The sequence below is a fragment of the Trachurus japonicus genome, chromosome 5 (genome assembly GCF_045865225.1).
Source record: "Trachurus japonicus isolate A0001 chromosome 5, Traja_1.0".
Taxonomy (NCBI): Eukaryota; Metazoa; Chordata; class Actinopteri; order Carangiformes; family Carangidae; genus Trachurus; species Trachurus japonicus.
The window spans coordinates 32,048,693-32,064,154 of NC_140911.1; the positions used below are offsets into that span (position 1 = coordinate 32,048,693).

The 15,462-nt window shown below is 44.5% G+C and overlaps 1 protein-coding gene across 1 annotated transcript in view; it reads right to left on the bottom strand.

Annotated features, from left to right (window-relative positions):
• Window positions 1-15,462, bottom strand: part of megf6b (multiple EGF-like-domains 6b) — a 66,587-nt gene that overhangs the window by 9,611 nt on the left and 41,514 nt on the right. Inside the window, exons 7-28 of the mRNA XM_085775499.1 lie at window positions 13,551-13,676; window positions 12,685-12,807; window positions 12,127-12,249; window positions 11,874-12,011; window positions 10,795-10,917; window positions 10,434-10,556; window positions 9,421-9,591; window positions 8,301-8,432; window positions 8,046-8,174; window positions 7,823-7,951; window positions 6,500-6,634; window positions 6,001-6,135; window positions 5,789-5,914; window positions 5,573-5,704; window positions 5,028-5,156; window positions 4,795-4,926; window positions 3,618-3,746; window positions 3,403-3,531; window positions 2,966-3,094; window positions 2,737-2,865; window positions 587-715; window positions 307-435 (exon numbers count right to left, since the gene is read on the bottom strand). Of these exons, the coding sequence (XP_085631625.1) occupies window positions 307-435; window positions 587-715; window positions 2,737-2,865; window positions 2,966-3,094; window positions 3,403-3,531; window positions 3,618-3,746; window positions 4,795-4,926; window positions 5,028-5,156; window positions 5,573-5,704; window positions 5,789-5,914; window positions 6,001-6,135; window positions 6,500-6,634; window positions 7,823-7,951; window positions 8,046-8,174; window positions 8,301-8,432; window positions 9,421-9,591; window positions 10,434-10,556; window positions 10,795-10,917; window positions 11,874-12,011; window positions 12,127-12,249; window positions 12,685-12,807; window positions 13,551-13,676 (2,880 nt within the window). The remainder of the gene's footprint in view (window positions 1-306; window positions 436-586; window positions 716-2,736; window positions 2,866-2,965; window positions 3,095-3,402; window positions 3,532-3,617; window positions 3,747-4,794; window positions 4,927-5,027; window positions 5,157-5,572; window positions 5,705-5,788; window positions 5,915-6,000; window positions 6,136-6,499; window positions 6,635-7,822; window positions 7,952-8,045; window positions 8,175-8,300; window positions 8,433-9,420; window positions 9,592-10,433; window positions 10,557-10,794; window positions 10,918-11,873; window positions 12,012-12,126; window positions 12,250-12,684; window positions 12,808-13,550; window positions 13,677-15,462) is intronic.

Below are 15,462 nucleotides of genomic sequence, written 5' to 3' on the forward strand. Positions count from 1 at the left end.
TAGCGTAGCTCTGAGCAGCTTGCGGCTGCGCCAAAATGTTGAACTATCCCTTTAAAGAGGATGGAAACATAATAAGAGTAGAGAAGAGAGACTGCAGTTGCAGGAGCAAAATTAGAACAGGGAAAAGCTGAACGACAATAAAAAATAAACATATAATCGATCATATTTAGTAAATATCTAATGATGTTCTCTGTGAAATCCTGCCCATAAATTTTCATGTCAGGAAATGTAAAAGCCTCATTATTAAAAGAAGCAGACACACAGTGTCCACCAGGGGCTGCATCAGTGTGTTGCTGCAGGTTTTACCTTTGTCACAGAGTTTCCCTCTCCACCCTGGGGGACACTGACACTCTCCAGTGATGTGGTGACACGACACGCCGTGCGCACACTGACACCTCTCCTCGCAGCCGGCGCCGAACAGGCCCGAGTCGCACGCTGAGCGGAGGAAGGCACAAGTCAGAGGCTCTGATTAACAAAAATACACAGTTCCCACAGTTTCCACACTGCAGCAGCTCCCATGCATGACAACGTTTCTGCAGGTTCATTAGTTTCGCTTCAGCTGCGCAGCAGAGACTCGCTGGCTCACCTTTCTCGCAGCGCTCTCCGATCCAGCCGGCGCCGCAGCTGCACCGTCCGGTCTGTCTGTCACACTGACCGCCGCTCTCGCATTGGCACTGCTGCTGGCAGTCCGCTCCGAACCGACCCGCCACGCACTCTGTGTAAACATACGGCAGCATGCATGAGCACAAACACATCGTGTGTGAGAAAGAAAACAGAAACAACATGATGTGAGAAAACAAACATGTGACAGGGGAAACCTGCTCTGTCATTTCTGCAGAGGATTGCAACATGTTTTCTTTTTTCCTCCAATAATTTATAGCCGGACTGCGTCACATGTAGTCCAACTATAAATAAGGAGTTGGCAGTCAGGGGTAATAGAGAGGGTAAAGACATTCCAACAGGCGGATTAGAGGTTTCCTGAGAAAGGGGGGGAGGCGGGCTGGGCCTGGCATGGAGAGACAAGGAAAGGTTGTAACAGCCTCAGAGGGAGGATAGTGTGTGATGTCGAGCTCAGAGGGAGAACGAGCTGGAATGTCACCGGCGGGTCGGAGGAGACTTTAACAGAGACTAAACTCTGACTTTAATGTGCTGCCTTAGCTCATTGGTTTCTGCCTCAAGTCTGGTTACGCGCTGGCAGGCTGATGAATTTCCTGGGCACAGTAAAAACAACCACAAGGCCACTGTTGTAAGTGTTTACTTCAGGGTTCAGGTGATGTTATTCTTTTGCATTTGTGTCCAGACTGACCGACATGAGCAGGGCTTTCCAATATCAAGAGGTCCTAGTGGTTTAAGCAGATGGATTAGAAGACGACTGAACCAGAGTTCACGTTAGGGATATTAGCTCCAGTCTATTTTACCATAACATCAAAGTAACTATGGTAACAACAACAATTTTTTGCACACATTTGCACTTTTTTTTTTTTCGTCACATCCTGTTTAATTACAGTGTGATGAGCTGTGGCTTTTCTCAGTATGTTCAAATGACCTGACTGGTTTGTTATACGAGTCGATTCAGGAGGGAGAGTGATTTGATAGATCCATGATGAGCTCGTCATGGTGAAACCTTAGAGTGCAGTAAATGCACAAACACTGATCCATTCTGTGTTTCTCCAGTTGTTTGAGCAATTACACAACACACGCACAACATGACAACGCGCTCGATTTGGATATGAAAATAAAGAGGGGAAGAAAAAAAAAAACCCCCGTCAGGGAATCAAGCACGAGATGCTGCATGTAAGCTGGTTTGGTAAGCAGCAGGTTCTTATTTCTGTTCACTTTGATAATAATAAAAAACACTGCACTTGTCACATACTGTAAACAGCTGAAATCTGAACAACAAGGTCAAACTGCCAAACACAAGACAAATATGAAACATCAGCAGTCAGAAGATCATATGAGTTTTAAACAAACATGTTCGATCAATGTGGAGGTAAACGGTATCAGTTTACAGATCTTGACTTACAGGCGACAAGCATTCAATGTACAGTGACATGCAAAAGTTTAGGCACCCCTGGTCAAAATTATGTGAACAGTTCAGCAAGTGGAAGATGAAATGATCTCCAAAACACTCTTTTACAATATTTTAAACAATATAATTGTATTTTTTTTTTCTACAGTTTTAGAGTAAAAAAGGGGAAACAAAGCAGCAGCCTGCAAAAGAATGGGAAACCCAGGAGACTTGAGCTCTCAGATAACTTTGACCAAGGTATCAGACAAGATATTTACTATTTACACACTGTGATCATTTATTCGTCCATTGGCTTTAACTGTTCACATTAATAGAAACTTTGCCGAGGGGTGCCCAAACTTTTGCATACAACTGTATACAGCTTAAGAAAAGTGTTGTACAAACTCTTAATGAAACTTCTCAAATGTACATAAAGTAAAAATGTCAAATTAAAGGGAATGAAAATCTTAATAGATTCAAGATGTGGATTAAAAAGGTGCTGATCACATGAAAAAAGGTTCAGCTCTAGCTGTCTGGCCGGTGTCTGCTGTTTCCTTGCACCTTCAGCCTTCACCATGTTGGTGTTCCCTGCTCTGAGTGCAGTGTTGTTAGAAATGGCGGCCAAGCGTACAAAATACGACCCAAGTTGTAACAAATGAGAATTTTCCTCTGCAGGATCCATCTGAAGGTGGTTTTGTGGTCACACATGTGGAGCCTCAGAGTCTTACCCAGTTCACAGGCCGTGCCCGTCCAGCCACTGGCACACGTGCACTTTCCACTGGTCCTGTCGCAGGTGTCTCCGTTCTGACACAGGCAGCGCTGCCGGCAGTCTGCTCCGTGAAACCCTGCAGGGCATTCTGGGAGGAAAAAAAACACAAACACACAGGTAGAATTATCTTGTGATCTCTTGTTTACCTGAGGTGTAGGAGATCACTTTGCTCAATTGTGTAAACTCACCTTCTGTGCAGTTGGGTCCGGTCCAGCCCGGTGTGCACACACACTGACCACTGGCCGGGTGGCAGATGCCGTCGTTACGGCAGCTACAGGTTTGGTTACATCCTTCGCCATAGAAACCGGTCGGGCAAGCTGCCAGCGGGGGGACAAACAATATGATTACCTCCTCATGAACTCTGCTGATCAAAAGTGGAAATTCCAGGGTGTGGTAAGTGATACAGGCCGCAGCATGGGGAACATCAAGTCCCGACTTTCTCATGTGTGACTGGGCCGGGTTTTCCCAAATAGCTCTGAAACCGAGCGTGTTCTTGTCCCAGTGTGAGTCAGCATTAAAAAGACGTTCTCAGCGCTTCATGCTGATCCAGATTTTTTTTTTTCTTTCTTTCATAAAACTAGAGTGATGCCAACATCTGTCATCTCTCTGAGGACGTGACACTCACTCAGGTTGCAGAACGGACCGATCCAGCCAGAGGGACAGGAACAAACACCACTGACATGGTCACAGCTCCCGCCGTTCAGACACAAACACTTCTCCTGGCAGTCCAGCCCATAGAAACCCTGAGGACACGCTGAGAGACACACACACACACGTAAGGACAAACACTCAAGATACAAATATCCAGTAGGTGAATCTGTCCTTTCTTTCTTCTCTTACGCTTTTCACAGAAGGTTCCCGTCCATCCCACCTGACAGGTACAGGCTCCGCTCACATGGTCGCACAAAGCCAGGTTGTCACACTGACACCGGTGGCGACAACCGAGACCAAACATACCTGCTGGGCACTCTGAGGAAATACACACACACAGACTTTAGACTGACATGCGAGTCATTTGTCGTGTCAAGACAGGGTGAGGATGTCAGGTCAAGTTTGGTTAGAAAATGACAAAGCAAAGACACGGCTGAGACGGAAAGTTCAGGAACAGAAGCTGACAACTTAACCTCAGCACAGGGTTCACCTAGTACATGTTGTGCTCTCAACTTGACTACAAGTTTCTAAAGGTCAAGAGTAAACTTTTATTCTCAACTTTTCAGCCAATGAGGATGAGAAATCCTTAAAGGGATACTTCAACATTTTGGCGAAATGGCCCATTGCCATAATCCTTACAGTTTTAGGAGTAGGTTTGTTACCGTTAATTGTCGGTGCAAGCTATTTTTAGAACGGCGGAGCAGAGCCGCGAGCTGCTCAGAGCTACGCACCGGAGATTGTGTATTTGATGAGTTTGATGAGGGAAAACAAGAAATCCTATGAGCCTCCGGTGCGTAGCTCTGAGCAGCTCGCGGCTCTGCTCCTCTGTTCTAAAAATAGCTTGCACCGACAATTAAAGGTAACGAACCTACTCCTAAAACTATAGGGATTATGGCAATGGGCCAATTTGCCAAAAATGTTGAACTATCCCTTTAAAGTGTTCAAAAATAACAATAGAAAGTTGATCATCTGAATCTCTAAATCAAGAAAAACATAAAAAGCTAATGTGATACAACTGAGAAACTTGTTTTTACTAAGACAACTGAACAAACCAGATCAACTGACGACTATAGATATGAAGGAAACAAATGAACATAAAATGCAGCAAAGAACCTGAAGGGAATCAGAAACAAAACTGTATTATTTAGGAGAATATTAAAGCCATCATATGTAAGATTTGAAAGCTTTGCTTTGGTGCCCCCTGGTGGGAGAATGAACCTGGAGAATCACAGCAATACAAACTCAGCAGCTGCACTGATATTCACCAGCTTTTTTCTTTTTACTTAAAAACAAATTCTACTTCTTGTGACTTTAAATCATGTCAGAATTAACTTTGATGAAGGCCGCAACAGAAAAACTACCGTACTGTCATGGCAGCGCGCTCCGGTGTAGCCGGCCTCACAGTTGCACTGGCCCGTCACAGCATCACAGCTGCCGTCTCCGTTCCTACAGTCGCAGGTTTCTGCACAGTCGGCTCCCCAGTGTCCTGCATCACACGCTGCAGCGCCAACATCACACATGAGAGTCAAACATCATCACATCAATATCAAACCTCCATCAGCAGTTTAGCTCTGGTTTGCAGTAGTAACAGATGTTCACCTTTCCTGCAGTTGTGTCCGGTCCAGCCGGGAGCGCAGGTGCACCGCCCATTCACCGGGTCGCAGCGAGCGTTGTTTTCACACACGCACTTCATCTGGCAGCCTTGACCGAATCGTCCGCTCGGGCACGCTGCACAAGGAAAAAATTATTGAAAGCGTCAGGACTAATCTACCGTGAGAAACTCCACCAGATCGGGCCGAGGAGCACAGCAAGTTCCCATGACAGTTCCTGTTGTGTGCTTCAGCCGTCAAGTCAAGCTCCGAGAGCCAGCGGTTGGTTTAAATGGAATTATATTTGTTCTTCACGGTGAAAACATGTCCGAGGTGGTTTTCTGGCTGCTGGAGGGTTTCAGCTGACGACCACTGAGAAAAAGCGTTCCTCTGTCTTCGAGCATGTTGCTGCCATTTCTTGTCCAAACTGCACCACTGCACGATCTCCAATATTCCACTGAGCTGTCATCTTCCCAACTGTTTAATGTGTATTGCTATGGAGACTTACCATACTTTACCATTGAAAAAAAGAGCGACCACACAGCAGATACTCACAGTGTTGGCAGAGTTTTCCCATGAATCCTGGAGGGCAGATACAAGTTCCATTATGTTTATCGCACGAGCCGCCGTTCTCGCACGTAGGGCAGGTTTCTGTGCAGCCTGGACCCCAGAATCCCTCCACACACACTGTGAAAGATAAATATTCACATTATTCATCTGTGGCGTGGGTAGTTATTGTTCTGGAGCTGTCAGTAACGTGCTGCCACTCACGGTTTTGACAGTGCTTTCCTGACGTTCCTGCAGGACACCTGCATCGTCCTGTCACTTTGTCACACGGCGCTCCAGTGCAGTTGCATGGATGAACGCAGCCTGTCCCAAAGCGTCCCTCTGGACAGTCTGATGTCACACAGACAGGCAGGGGTTGGCGTCAAAACGGTGACAAAAGCAGTGAGAGAAACGTGCCCTCAGATGGCCTGACCTACCTTGATCACAGTTCTCGCCGTGGCGACCAGGAGGACACTTCCGTTGGCATTTTCCGGTCACGTGATCGCAGGACACTCCCGGTGGACAGGAGCACTGCTTCTCACATCCGGCTCCATACGTACCTGGGCTGCATTCTGCACACAGAGCGTTTATTCACCTTGTTAAGACAAACTCATGCAGTTAAACACCTTACACACACAAGAAGCTATAATAATATGTGACAACACATGTACAGTAACTGAACTTGTGTGAATCCAGCTTTAGACTTCTGTTTAAAGTGTTCAATCAGGGAGGAGGTGAAGATGACAGAATTTCTAAACCAGGTCATCGGACTGGAAAAACCAAATGAGGAACGTCATTATTATTTTAAAATTAAATTTCCTTCTCTTTTTAAATGTAATAAAATATTTGAACAGTTGTTTAAGTGTTTTCTCATTTTCTCTCTCATTCTTTCTCACCATCGCCATATTTGACGAGCAGCAGGTTCAGTGAGCTCACCTTCCTTGCAGGTGTCGCCTCTGTAACCAGATTTACAGACACAGGTGCCATGGCGACGGTGACACTCCAGAGTGTTCTGCTGGACGCAGCGACACTCCTCGGAGCAGCCCGGTCCAAAGGTCCACTTAGGACAAGCTGGAGGAGAAAATGAGAGAAACGTGACATTTTATTACATTTGCTCAGTTGACAAAACGACTTCCAGTGCAGTGAAACGTGTTTTCAGATGAGTAGTGCACTGCAGACAGCGCCTGGAAGGCATGTTAGGCTGTTGGAGGTTTTTGAAGACAGAGACCGAGGCCTCTGCTTAGCAGCTTGTTCCACCATCATGGAGCTACAGACGAGGACGCTGCAGAGGGACGGTAATGCCGGATGACACAGGAGCATGAGCCCGTGTTCAGACACACACAGTCACTCACGCTGACTTTGATTCAGGCCTCCATAGGAAGCCAGTGAAGGTGGATGAGAAGCAGAGTGACATGTGGCCTTTCTGATGCAGACTGAGCAGCAGACGAGCTGCAGCGGTCTGAGCCTTCTGTCGCCTCCAGACGGCAGCCGCTATTTAGACACTCATTTCTCTTCATGCTTCCATGTGACAGTTTGCTGCTTTTCCTTTTGATTATTGTGTGATGTGTAAAAGTTCTTGGTGACAGGTGAAATGAGAGCTGGCAGGCAGTGTTTGGCATGTTACTTTTAAAAAGTAATTAGTTATAGTTACTTATTACTTTCTCCAAAAAGTAACTAAGTTAATAACAGAATTAATACATTATAGAAGTAACTAAATACCAGGAAAAGCAACTATTGCATTACTTACTTATAAAATGCTCAAATATGTCAAATTACTTGCCCCCCCCCCACCAACTCCCTCAGTATCCCTCCGCACACAGGCTCCCCAACACTGTTAGCATGCCTGTGTGGAGGGATACTGAGTGAGTTGGATCTTTCCTAGTCTGAGGCCGTTTAGTGACTGTTTTGGTAAGCAATCAGATCCGGAATTTGCCTTTCCGTCAAAATAAAAGCACCAAGCTAATAAAAATGCAGTGAAACTTTTGAATTTAAAGAATATAATTTACAAGAATGTTTAAAAGAATTAAATGTTTCAAAACCTGAGACGGAAATCAATGGTGTGCCAGAATTTTAAGTTTTATTTTGATGAACAATTTTACTTTGGTGAATTTGGTGAATTCCGGATCTTCTCTAAACCGGAACCAGAGTTATTTAATTACTTGTTACTTAAAAAAGTAGTGCCGTGAGTAATGCCGTTATTTTATAATGCCGTTATTCCCACTGGTGACAGGTGAGAGGTGACAGGACGGTGAGACTTACGCAGGTGGCAGAAGCGTCCGTACAGTCCAGGGTCACACAGACAGGCTCCGTAGGTTCGATGGCAGCGCCCGTTATTTGCACAGTTACACTTCTTGTTGCACAGCTTTCCGTAGAGGCCCTTTGGGCAGCCTGCACACAGGAACAAACACCACAATATACTTCAGATGTTTGAACTAAAAAAAGAACCCAGAGAAAGGGGAAAATTCTTTTTTGCCTCACTCACCATCCTGGCACAGGTCTCCACTGACTCCGGGCGGGCAGCGGCAGCTCCCAGTGACAGGATCACAGCTGGCTCCGTTTTTACACTTACAGTGGAAGGAGCAGTTTTTACCAAAGTAGCCCTCGGAGCACGCTGTGAGGTGGAGAGGTGAAGAAGGTCAATCGCTGCTAAACTCTCACTACTGACTCTACAAACTGCTTCAGTGGCGACAACATGAACGTGAGCGTGAATGTGAGTGTGTGTGGAGCGGATCCTCACTCTGGTTGCAGACGACGCCGGTCCATCCATCAGGACAGTCGCAGCCACTCTTCCACACATTACACTTCCCTCCGTTGGAGCAGTCGTCACATGTCAAACTGCAGTCGTCCCCAAACGTGTCGTCCAAACACACTGCAGACAACAGAATGTAACACCAACCACTTCTTTAGCTTATAGTCTACAGGCAATATGTGTGATTGATTATTTCATCATATCTGATTTCTAATCAAGATGTTTGACCCTCACAAACTAACATTTAGAAACTGTTGCAAATGTCAGATCATTTTGACTGTGTCAAAGATTACATAGCAAAAACTTTTAAACATCAGAAAAATGTATTGTTTTTGTCATTTTTCTTATACTTCTTAAAATATCAAGGTTCAAGGTTCATTTCTTTGTAGAATGTGACGGGAAATTAATATATTTGGATTTTGACCTGTTATTGTGGGATGTAAAATTAGACATGTTCACAATTTCCTGACATTTTATGGACAGAGAAGTCAATTAAGAAAATGAGCTGCAGTCTATAATGGATCCTCACAGAGTTCTTGTTCTTCTCCTTCTCCATCGTTTTTTATGTGTTTGTTATTTTAACAGTGTTGAACAACCCTACATTATGTTCACATGGAAACTGTATTTTTACTATTTTATTTTCAATGTATATTGTGTGCAGCTCTGGACATTACAAATTCCCCTCAGGGGTGGTGAAGGTTACCTACATCAAAACATTGTCCATCTCAATAAACTGTATATTGTTGTCAGTGAGACTCCAATTTCAGTGAAGTAACTTGAAATGTTCAACTACTTCTGCTTTCACATGAGTCCATCAAGTTTGGGAACCGAGCACAGAGCGTCTGGCGTCCTGCTCCGGTTCTCCGACAGCTGCCGCTACATGTAAACCTCAGCATTCCTGCCAGAGAGGCTGTGGTGTTAAACTATGTACAATCAGTCTGGGAGCATGAAGCACAGTAATTATCCCCAACGTGAGCTCTGTTCCTGCCTGCTCTAAATGAGTCTGTCAGAGAGCTTCACCTCCCGGAGTGGCGCTCAGGTAATCAGATACAGGTTGAGGTTTCCTGTTAATGATTATGGCTGGTTAATGGTTTGGGAAGAAACTCACCAAACTTCTCTGCCAGGTTACTCTCGGCCCTCAGCTCCCCCTCGTCGTCCTCATAGTCGTCGTAGCGCTCCAGAGGTTGGCTGTAGTCCTGCAGCAAGGTGAGCTGGGGGCGGAGGAGAGGCAGCTCGATGGCGCTGCCACCGGAGAGAGCCTCAACGGCGTCTTCAATAGCTGAGCGATGAACGTAAAAAACATACATTACACTGCGTGTCATGTTTTCTCTTTTTCAAAACAACCTTTGTTTTTTTAATTCATGATTTAGATGAGCCCACTACAACAGATAACGGCATTGAAATACATGGAATACAAAAAAGAAACAAAAAATATTGACATAATCTTATTTTGATGGAGAAAAAATTTGATTTTTAAGTGGTAACAACTGAAACTATTGCACCACTGGCTGTTTTTTTGTAAGAACAGAGGGTGCCTTTCCTTAATTGTGTGACAAATTGTATCCAGACTGTGTCCATTAGACATTTTTATATGAAAGCTTGTTCAGCTTCAGCTCTGATGACACAAGCCATTAGTGATACATTTATTTTCCACTGAAGAAATAAACGTGTAAATTAAATAAATGATGATGAGTTCAAGTTTGCCATTTTAGGGTCCTGGTGTGGTTCATGCTGTAACCACCTTTAATGCTATGACATGTATGACAGGTATAAACTCTAAAAAAAAGTCTATTATTCAGTATAAATCTGATTGGCTCCTCACATTGTGATACCTGCAGCCTTATTATATTGTTTCTTGTTGTGTTATCTAATCATCAGCTTCTTCAGTACAATTAGACATGAGTACAAGCTTCATATTTCAACACTGGACATCTCAAACTGTAATATCCACCTAAAGTCTACACAATTCATCTCAACACTCACAACTTATAACGGCTCAGTACACAGGATGTTGTTATGCATTTCAACAGAAACAGTTTTCCAGCTTTTCTGATGGCATGTGTCTGGTACGACCCCCCCCCCCCCCTCCCCCCCTCCTTCCCCCTGATTGCAGATACTCACGAATGCAGGATTGCCGGTCCTCTTCCAGACGGAAACCCCGGCGGCAGAAACACTGGAAGGAACCTGCGCTGTTCTGGCATGTGTGATCGCAGCCGCCGTTTGCAGCCAGACACTCGTCTACATCTAAACAACACAGACACAGCACAGACTGAGCTGCTTTCCCTTCATCAAGAGGAGACACAGCTCTTTAGCTGAACCGAGCTCGCTTTACACGTGAGAGCTAAACAAAGACAACATTGTGGATGTTTGTGTTGACGTATTACGAGTCAAACTGGAGTTCGCTCCACTTCAGCTGAAATAAATATTCCCTCTCATAAAGCAGTAGGTGCCATCCACTGTTGGAGGGAGAAGCTGAACTCACCGTCGCAGCTACATCCGTCCGAGTTGAGCCTGTAGCCAGCGGAGCAGTAGCATTCATAACCCCCAGGGTAGTTGGTGCAGTCCTGCTCGCAGCACGAGCTCTGCTCTCCGCACTCGTCGATGTCTGCCAAACACAACAAGCAGGACGACAAAAATTATGGTCCGACTGTGGTGATAAGTCCCCATGAAACCCTTTTATGAGATAATGTAAATTGTACAGGTTTAACAACCAGGAAAGTTACAACTTCTTTCATTTATAAACTGACTTCAGTCGATGTTCAGCCAGAACAGAAGTGTGTGTGTTATCCCCAACCATGACCACATCAGTACACACCTCTATTGGTGATCACACACTGACTGAGCTGTCCTGCTGTTAAAGTGCATTGTATGGAGTCATAGGGAGATACACTACACAACATTAGTCTACTAATGTGAGATCCTGCCATGTGGTTCAGTGATTATAAATTGATTATACGTTAATCAGATATCAATTCAACATCAAATTTTCCATTTGAATTCAAATCAGTCTGAAACCCTTATGGGATGTATTTCTCATAGCTGTGGATAATCTCAATGAGAATTCAAGAGCTAAAACTCTTTCCTGCCAAATGAGGTATTGAATTATCCAAAACATGTGTTATATGTTTTATTTAGGTAGGTATCAGCACAGACAGCTTGTTAAAGTTCAATTAGAGGCAATCACATGGAAATGGCGCAGAGGACCCCCTACTTGAGGATAGTGGCTGGACATGGTTGAGAAGATGGAAAGCCCTTAATATGTTCATGAATTCAAAAAACCAATAACAAAGACACTGCTGACACCTCTGCACCAAGACTGATATATCAAGCTGCACCAATGTGTTGCATAACTCACATAAAACAACAAAAAGCAATTAAATTGTAGTGAAAAAAGAACTAGATGCAAAATGAAACCAGCTGTTTAACCAGTCGTAAACACTTAAACATAAAACAACAACTATATTATATTTCAATATGGCCTCTCTCTGAGTCCTGGAGCCATGCATCAGAATGGGTTATATCTTGTTTATTAGTCCCTGTGACTGCATTGCTTTTTCTTACCAACACAGGTTTTAAGGTCATCATCCAGTCTGTAACCATGGTTACAGGAGCAGGCGGGCCCACCGGTTGAATGCTGGCAGTGGTGCGAACAGCCGCCATTGTTGTTCTCGCAGCTGTTGACGATCTCCATCTCGATTCCTGTCACAAGTCGATGATGGGAAAAAGTATGAGAACCGATCAAAGGTCAAAAACAGGAAGTACGTACCCAACGTGAGCATTTGGTGATACTGGGATAAGAGGTTTTCAAACTGACTGTAACACTGTTTTCCATCAGACCCCAGCTCATAGGCCGTGTTACACACACAGGCGTAGGAGCCCGGAGTGTTGTGGCAGCCATGAGCGCAGTTGGCTTCTTCTGTCTCGCACTCATCAATATCTGCGATGAAAGTATGTTCAGAAAAAAAAAACACTGAATTATAAGGAGAAATGCATCTGGTCAGCACAGCTCCATTTGCACTCACTCACTCACTAATGAAAACCATCTTTCGCACACTTAGAGCTCAGTATTAGTTGATTCTGACAATGGAAACATTGGCTTGCAAATTCAGTGGCATGATACTTTATGGCATTTTTCATATTAAAAGCCATTCTTGTTTTGATGATTTATTACATATTTTTATGATCTGTTTTTCCACTTTGGACCAAAAATCTCTCAAATTAATTTTCACTTATGAATTTGGAAACAGTGTTGAAGCAGCATCTAAATACAGTGTGATTGTTTGTGAAACATTTTCTAGATTGCTCTTATCTTTTTTCTCCAGTATAAACTATTACAAAGTCATTGCTGTACAGTAGTTACTGGTGCTATTACCTTCGCAGGTTTTCCCATCCTCAGCCAGGATGTAACCAACTTTACAGTCGCAGTGAGGTCTTCCGCCGTCGACCCGACACTCGTGCATGCAGCCTCCGTTCTGATCTGCGCAGGGGTTCTGCACTGCAACACCAAACAGCACGCACTCAAACAGAAAGCCCACACGGTGTCAGTCAAGCAGGGAATGCTTCTGGCACAGCGGTGGAGAAAACTGTAAAAGCTGACTTAATGCAGAGCATGTGGAGCGCTCCGAATGCAGCTCCCTGCCACCCTTCACCTCCACCTCATCTCTTTACTGCTCTCTCTGCATAGTCCTGTGTGTGCGTGTGTATGTGTGGCGTTTGACTTGTGTAAGCCTGTCCAGCATCTAGGATGAGAAACCTCAGCTGTGCAGGAATTAGAGGAAGCTGTTCACAGCCAAAAATTACAAAGTAAAAGCATCTGAAAAACAGTGATTCAAAATACATGTATGTGTAATTTTTTTCTTCCTCTTAGAAACACACACACAGGTCCTCAAAGATTGGAGGGAGTAAAATAGAAGAGAACATCAAAATACTAATCTGAGAACAAAAACAATGAAGAGTGCTGTGAGTCACTTTAATTTATCGTCTTGTCCCCATGAGTGACAGTTAATCCTGCTCCAGCTCAGAAAGCCAGTCAGATAATTACAGCTGGCAGCAGATGCAGCCTGTGGTTTTTATGTTATCATCACATCTTGAGAATCACACCTCCATGATCTTCCAAAGCAGATTTACTGGCGCTCTTTCCTCACTCCCCCAACCCCTTAGCATTCCTCCTTTGTTTGTTGATGCGAGTGTGTGTTCAGTGTTGTCTTACAGAGTTTGGAAAACACGTCGGGCACTTACGTATACAGTGCTTGCCATCCTCTGCCAGGGCGTAATTTGGCTTGCAGCGGCAGCGGAAATGAGCGGGAGACTGCTGCACGCAGTAGTGTTCACATCCTCCGTTGCTGATGGCGCAGGAATGGACGGCTGAAAGGGCAACGCAGGGAAAAACTAAGTGACATTAGAAAAATCGGGCAACAATGAGATGCAGGGATAATAAACGGAGGAAGTCGAATCAGGCATCTTGGCAAAAACAGATCACTTTCCAAATGTCTAGACTGCAGCTTCATGTTAGTCTGCTTGCACTTTGATTTGACTGCATCGTCACATCGACAGGAATCTCCCTCAGACGGGTCGTGACCACGGTTACTGACATTCCTACTCTGAGTCATGAGAGCTCCATCATCACAACTAGGGCCAATAATCACAGAGAGGTTTGAATGGCAGGGCCTCGGTGGTGGACAGTTCTTGAGGGGCAGAGCCAGTTTATCATCATCATCATCATCATCATCATCATCATCATCATCATCATCATCATCATCATCATCATCATCATCATCATCATCATCATCCCACATCTGTGTTTCCCTCCCTGGTAGCAGCAGATGAACCAGACGGGCTGGACTCCATCTCTTCAGAGTAAAAACAACAGGTAAAGGCCAGAGGCCGGACGTTCTCAAAGATGGTGTTTTTCATACTTGAAGGCTGGAGTCAAGATCCATCATCACAAGTCCATGTCAAACCACAGACTGGTTTCCAGCTCAAATATTATGCAGCCACACGCTAAGTGTGTGGGATACAGCTGACCTCTGCCGGCAGATCATGAGCTGGATAAGACCGAATTGATACGAAGACATCTGCTCTTCCTTGTCTCTCCATGACTGTGTGCTGATCGGTATGTGCCGATCAACAACCCCCCCACCCCCACCCCCTCCCTTCATACTGGTGCATACTTGTTGTGAGGAAAGCCAGATTTTTGCTGAATTCATCTGTGAACACGGACACAGTTCGGACACAGTTCGCAGCTCTCCTCTGCGCAGTCTGAACACGGCTGGCAGCTGACAGATACAGATATGCAACCTCACAGATAGAAAGCTTCAGTCCACATCTGCACTGACATTATTGGTGCAATCAGTCATGTCTTCATGCAGCCGCTGTCACACAAGAGCCTCTCTCTCGGGGACCGTTGAGTCACAGCTACTACGCTATCTGCTCTATAAGAAAATGAAGATACTTTGCATACATGATACATGAAGCCAAGAAACACACAATGAGTTCCAGTCTACACGTCAGACAGGGCACTGCAGACATTCTTGGCTGCAGACCACAGTGCCAGGATTATGTGCTTTCTCTGCTTTTACTGACTCAGAGTTAATGTGTCAGGCACAGCAGACACAATGTACAGGTACTGAGTAAACACCGCAGAGGTGATGGGATAAGGCACAGTTTTACAGAACAAGTGCTTATATTAATAACACACAGGCAGAATTTACTGTATGGAAAGGCTGAACTCACAGACTATGGATTTCCACCATCTCTCATACAAACAGTGTCACTTTGTTTTACTGGAAATATTTAAGTAATGTGAACACAGAAAAGTTCTATTTATTTACTCTCTTTCCCGATTTTATCTTTGTCATAAATTAAACAATCTTTCATCAGCTCATACGACTCCAATGTGTTTGTTGGTCTGAGATTCAAAGTTAATTCTTTATCTTGGAAACAGTAGTTGACAGAAAAGTCGAACCAAAAGTTCCAGATCTTAAATCGTCCGCACAGCAGGATCATGCAGTCAGGTGGAGACCAACGAAGAGTCGAAAGATTTAAACAGGACATTTGATCTGGACTGGTTTAAAATGAATGTTCATTTATCTGCAAATGGAAGAACGAACAACGTTTTGTATCGACTTCATCAGAATCAAATGTCATCCAA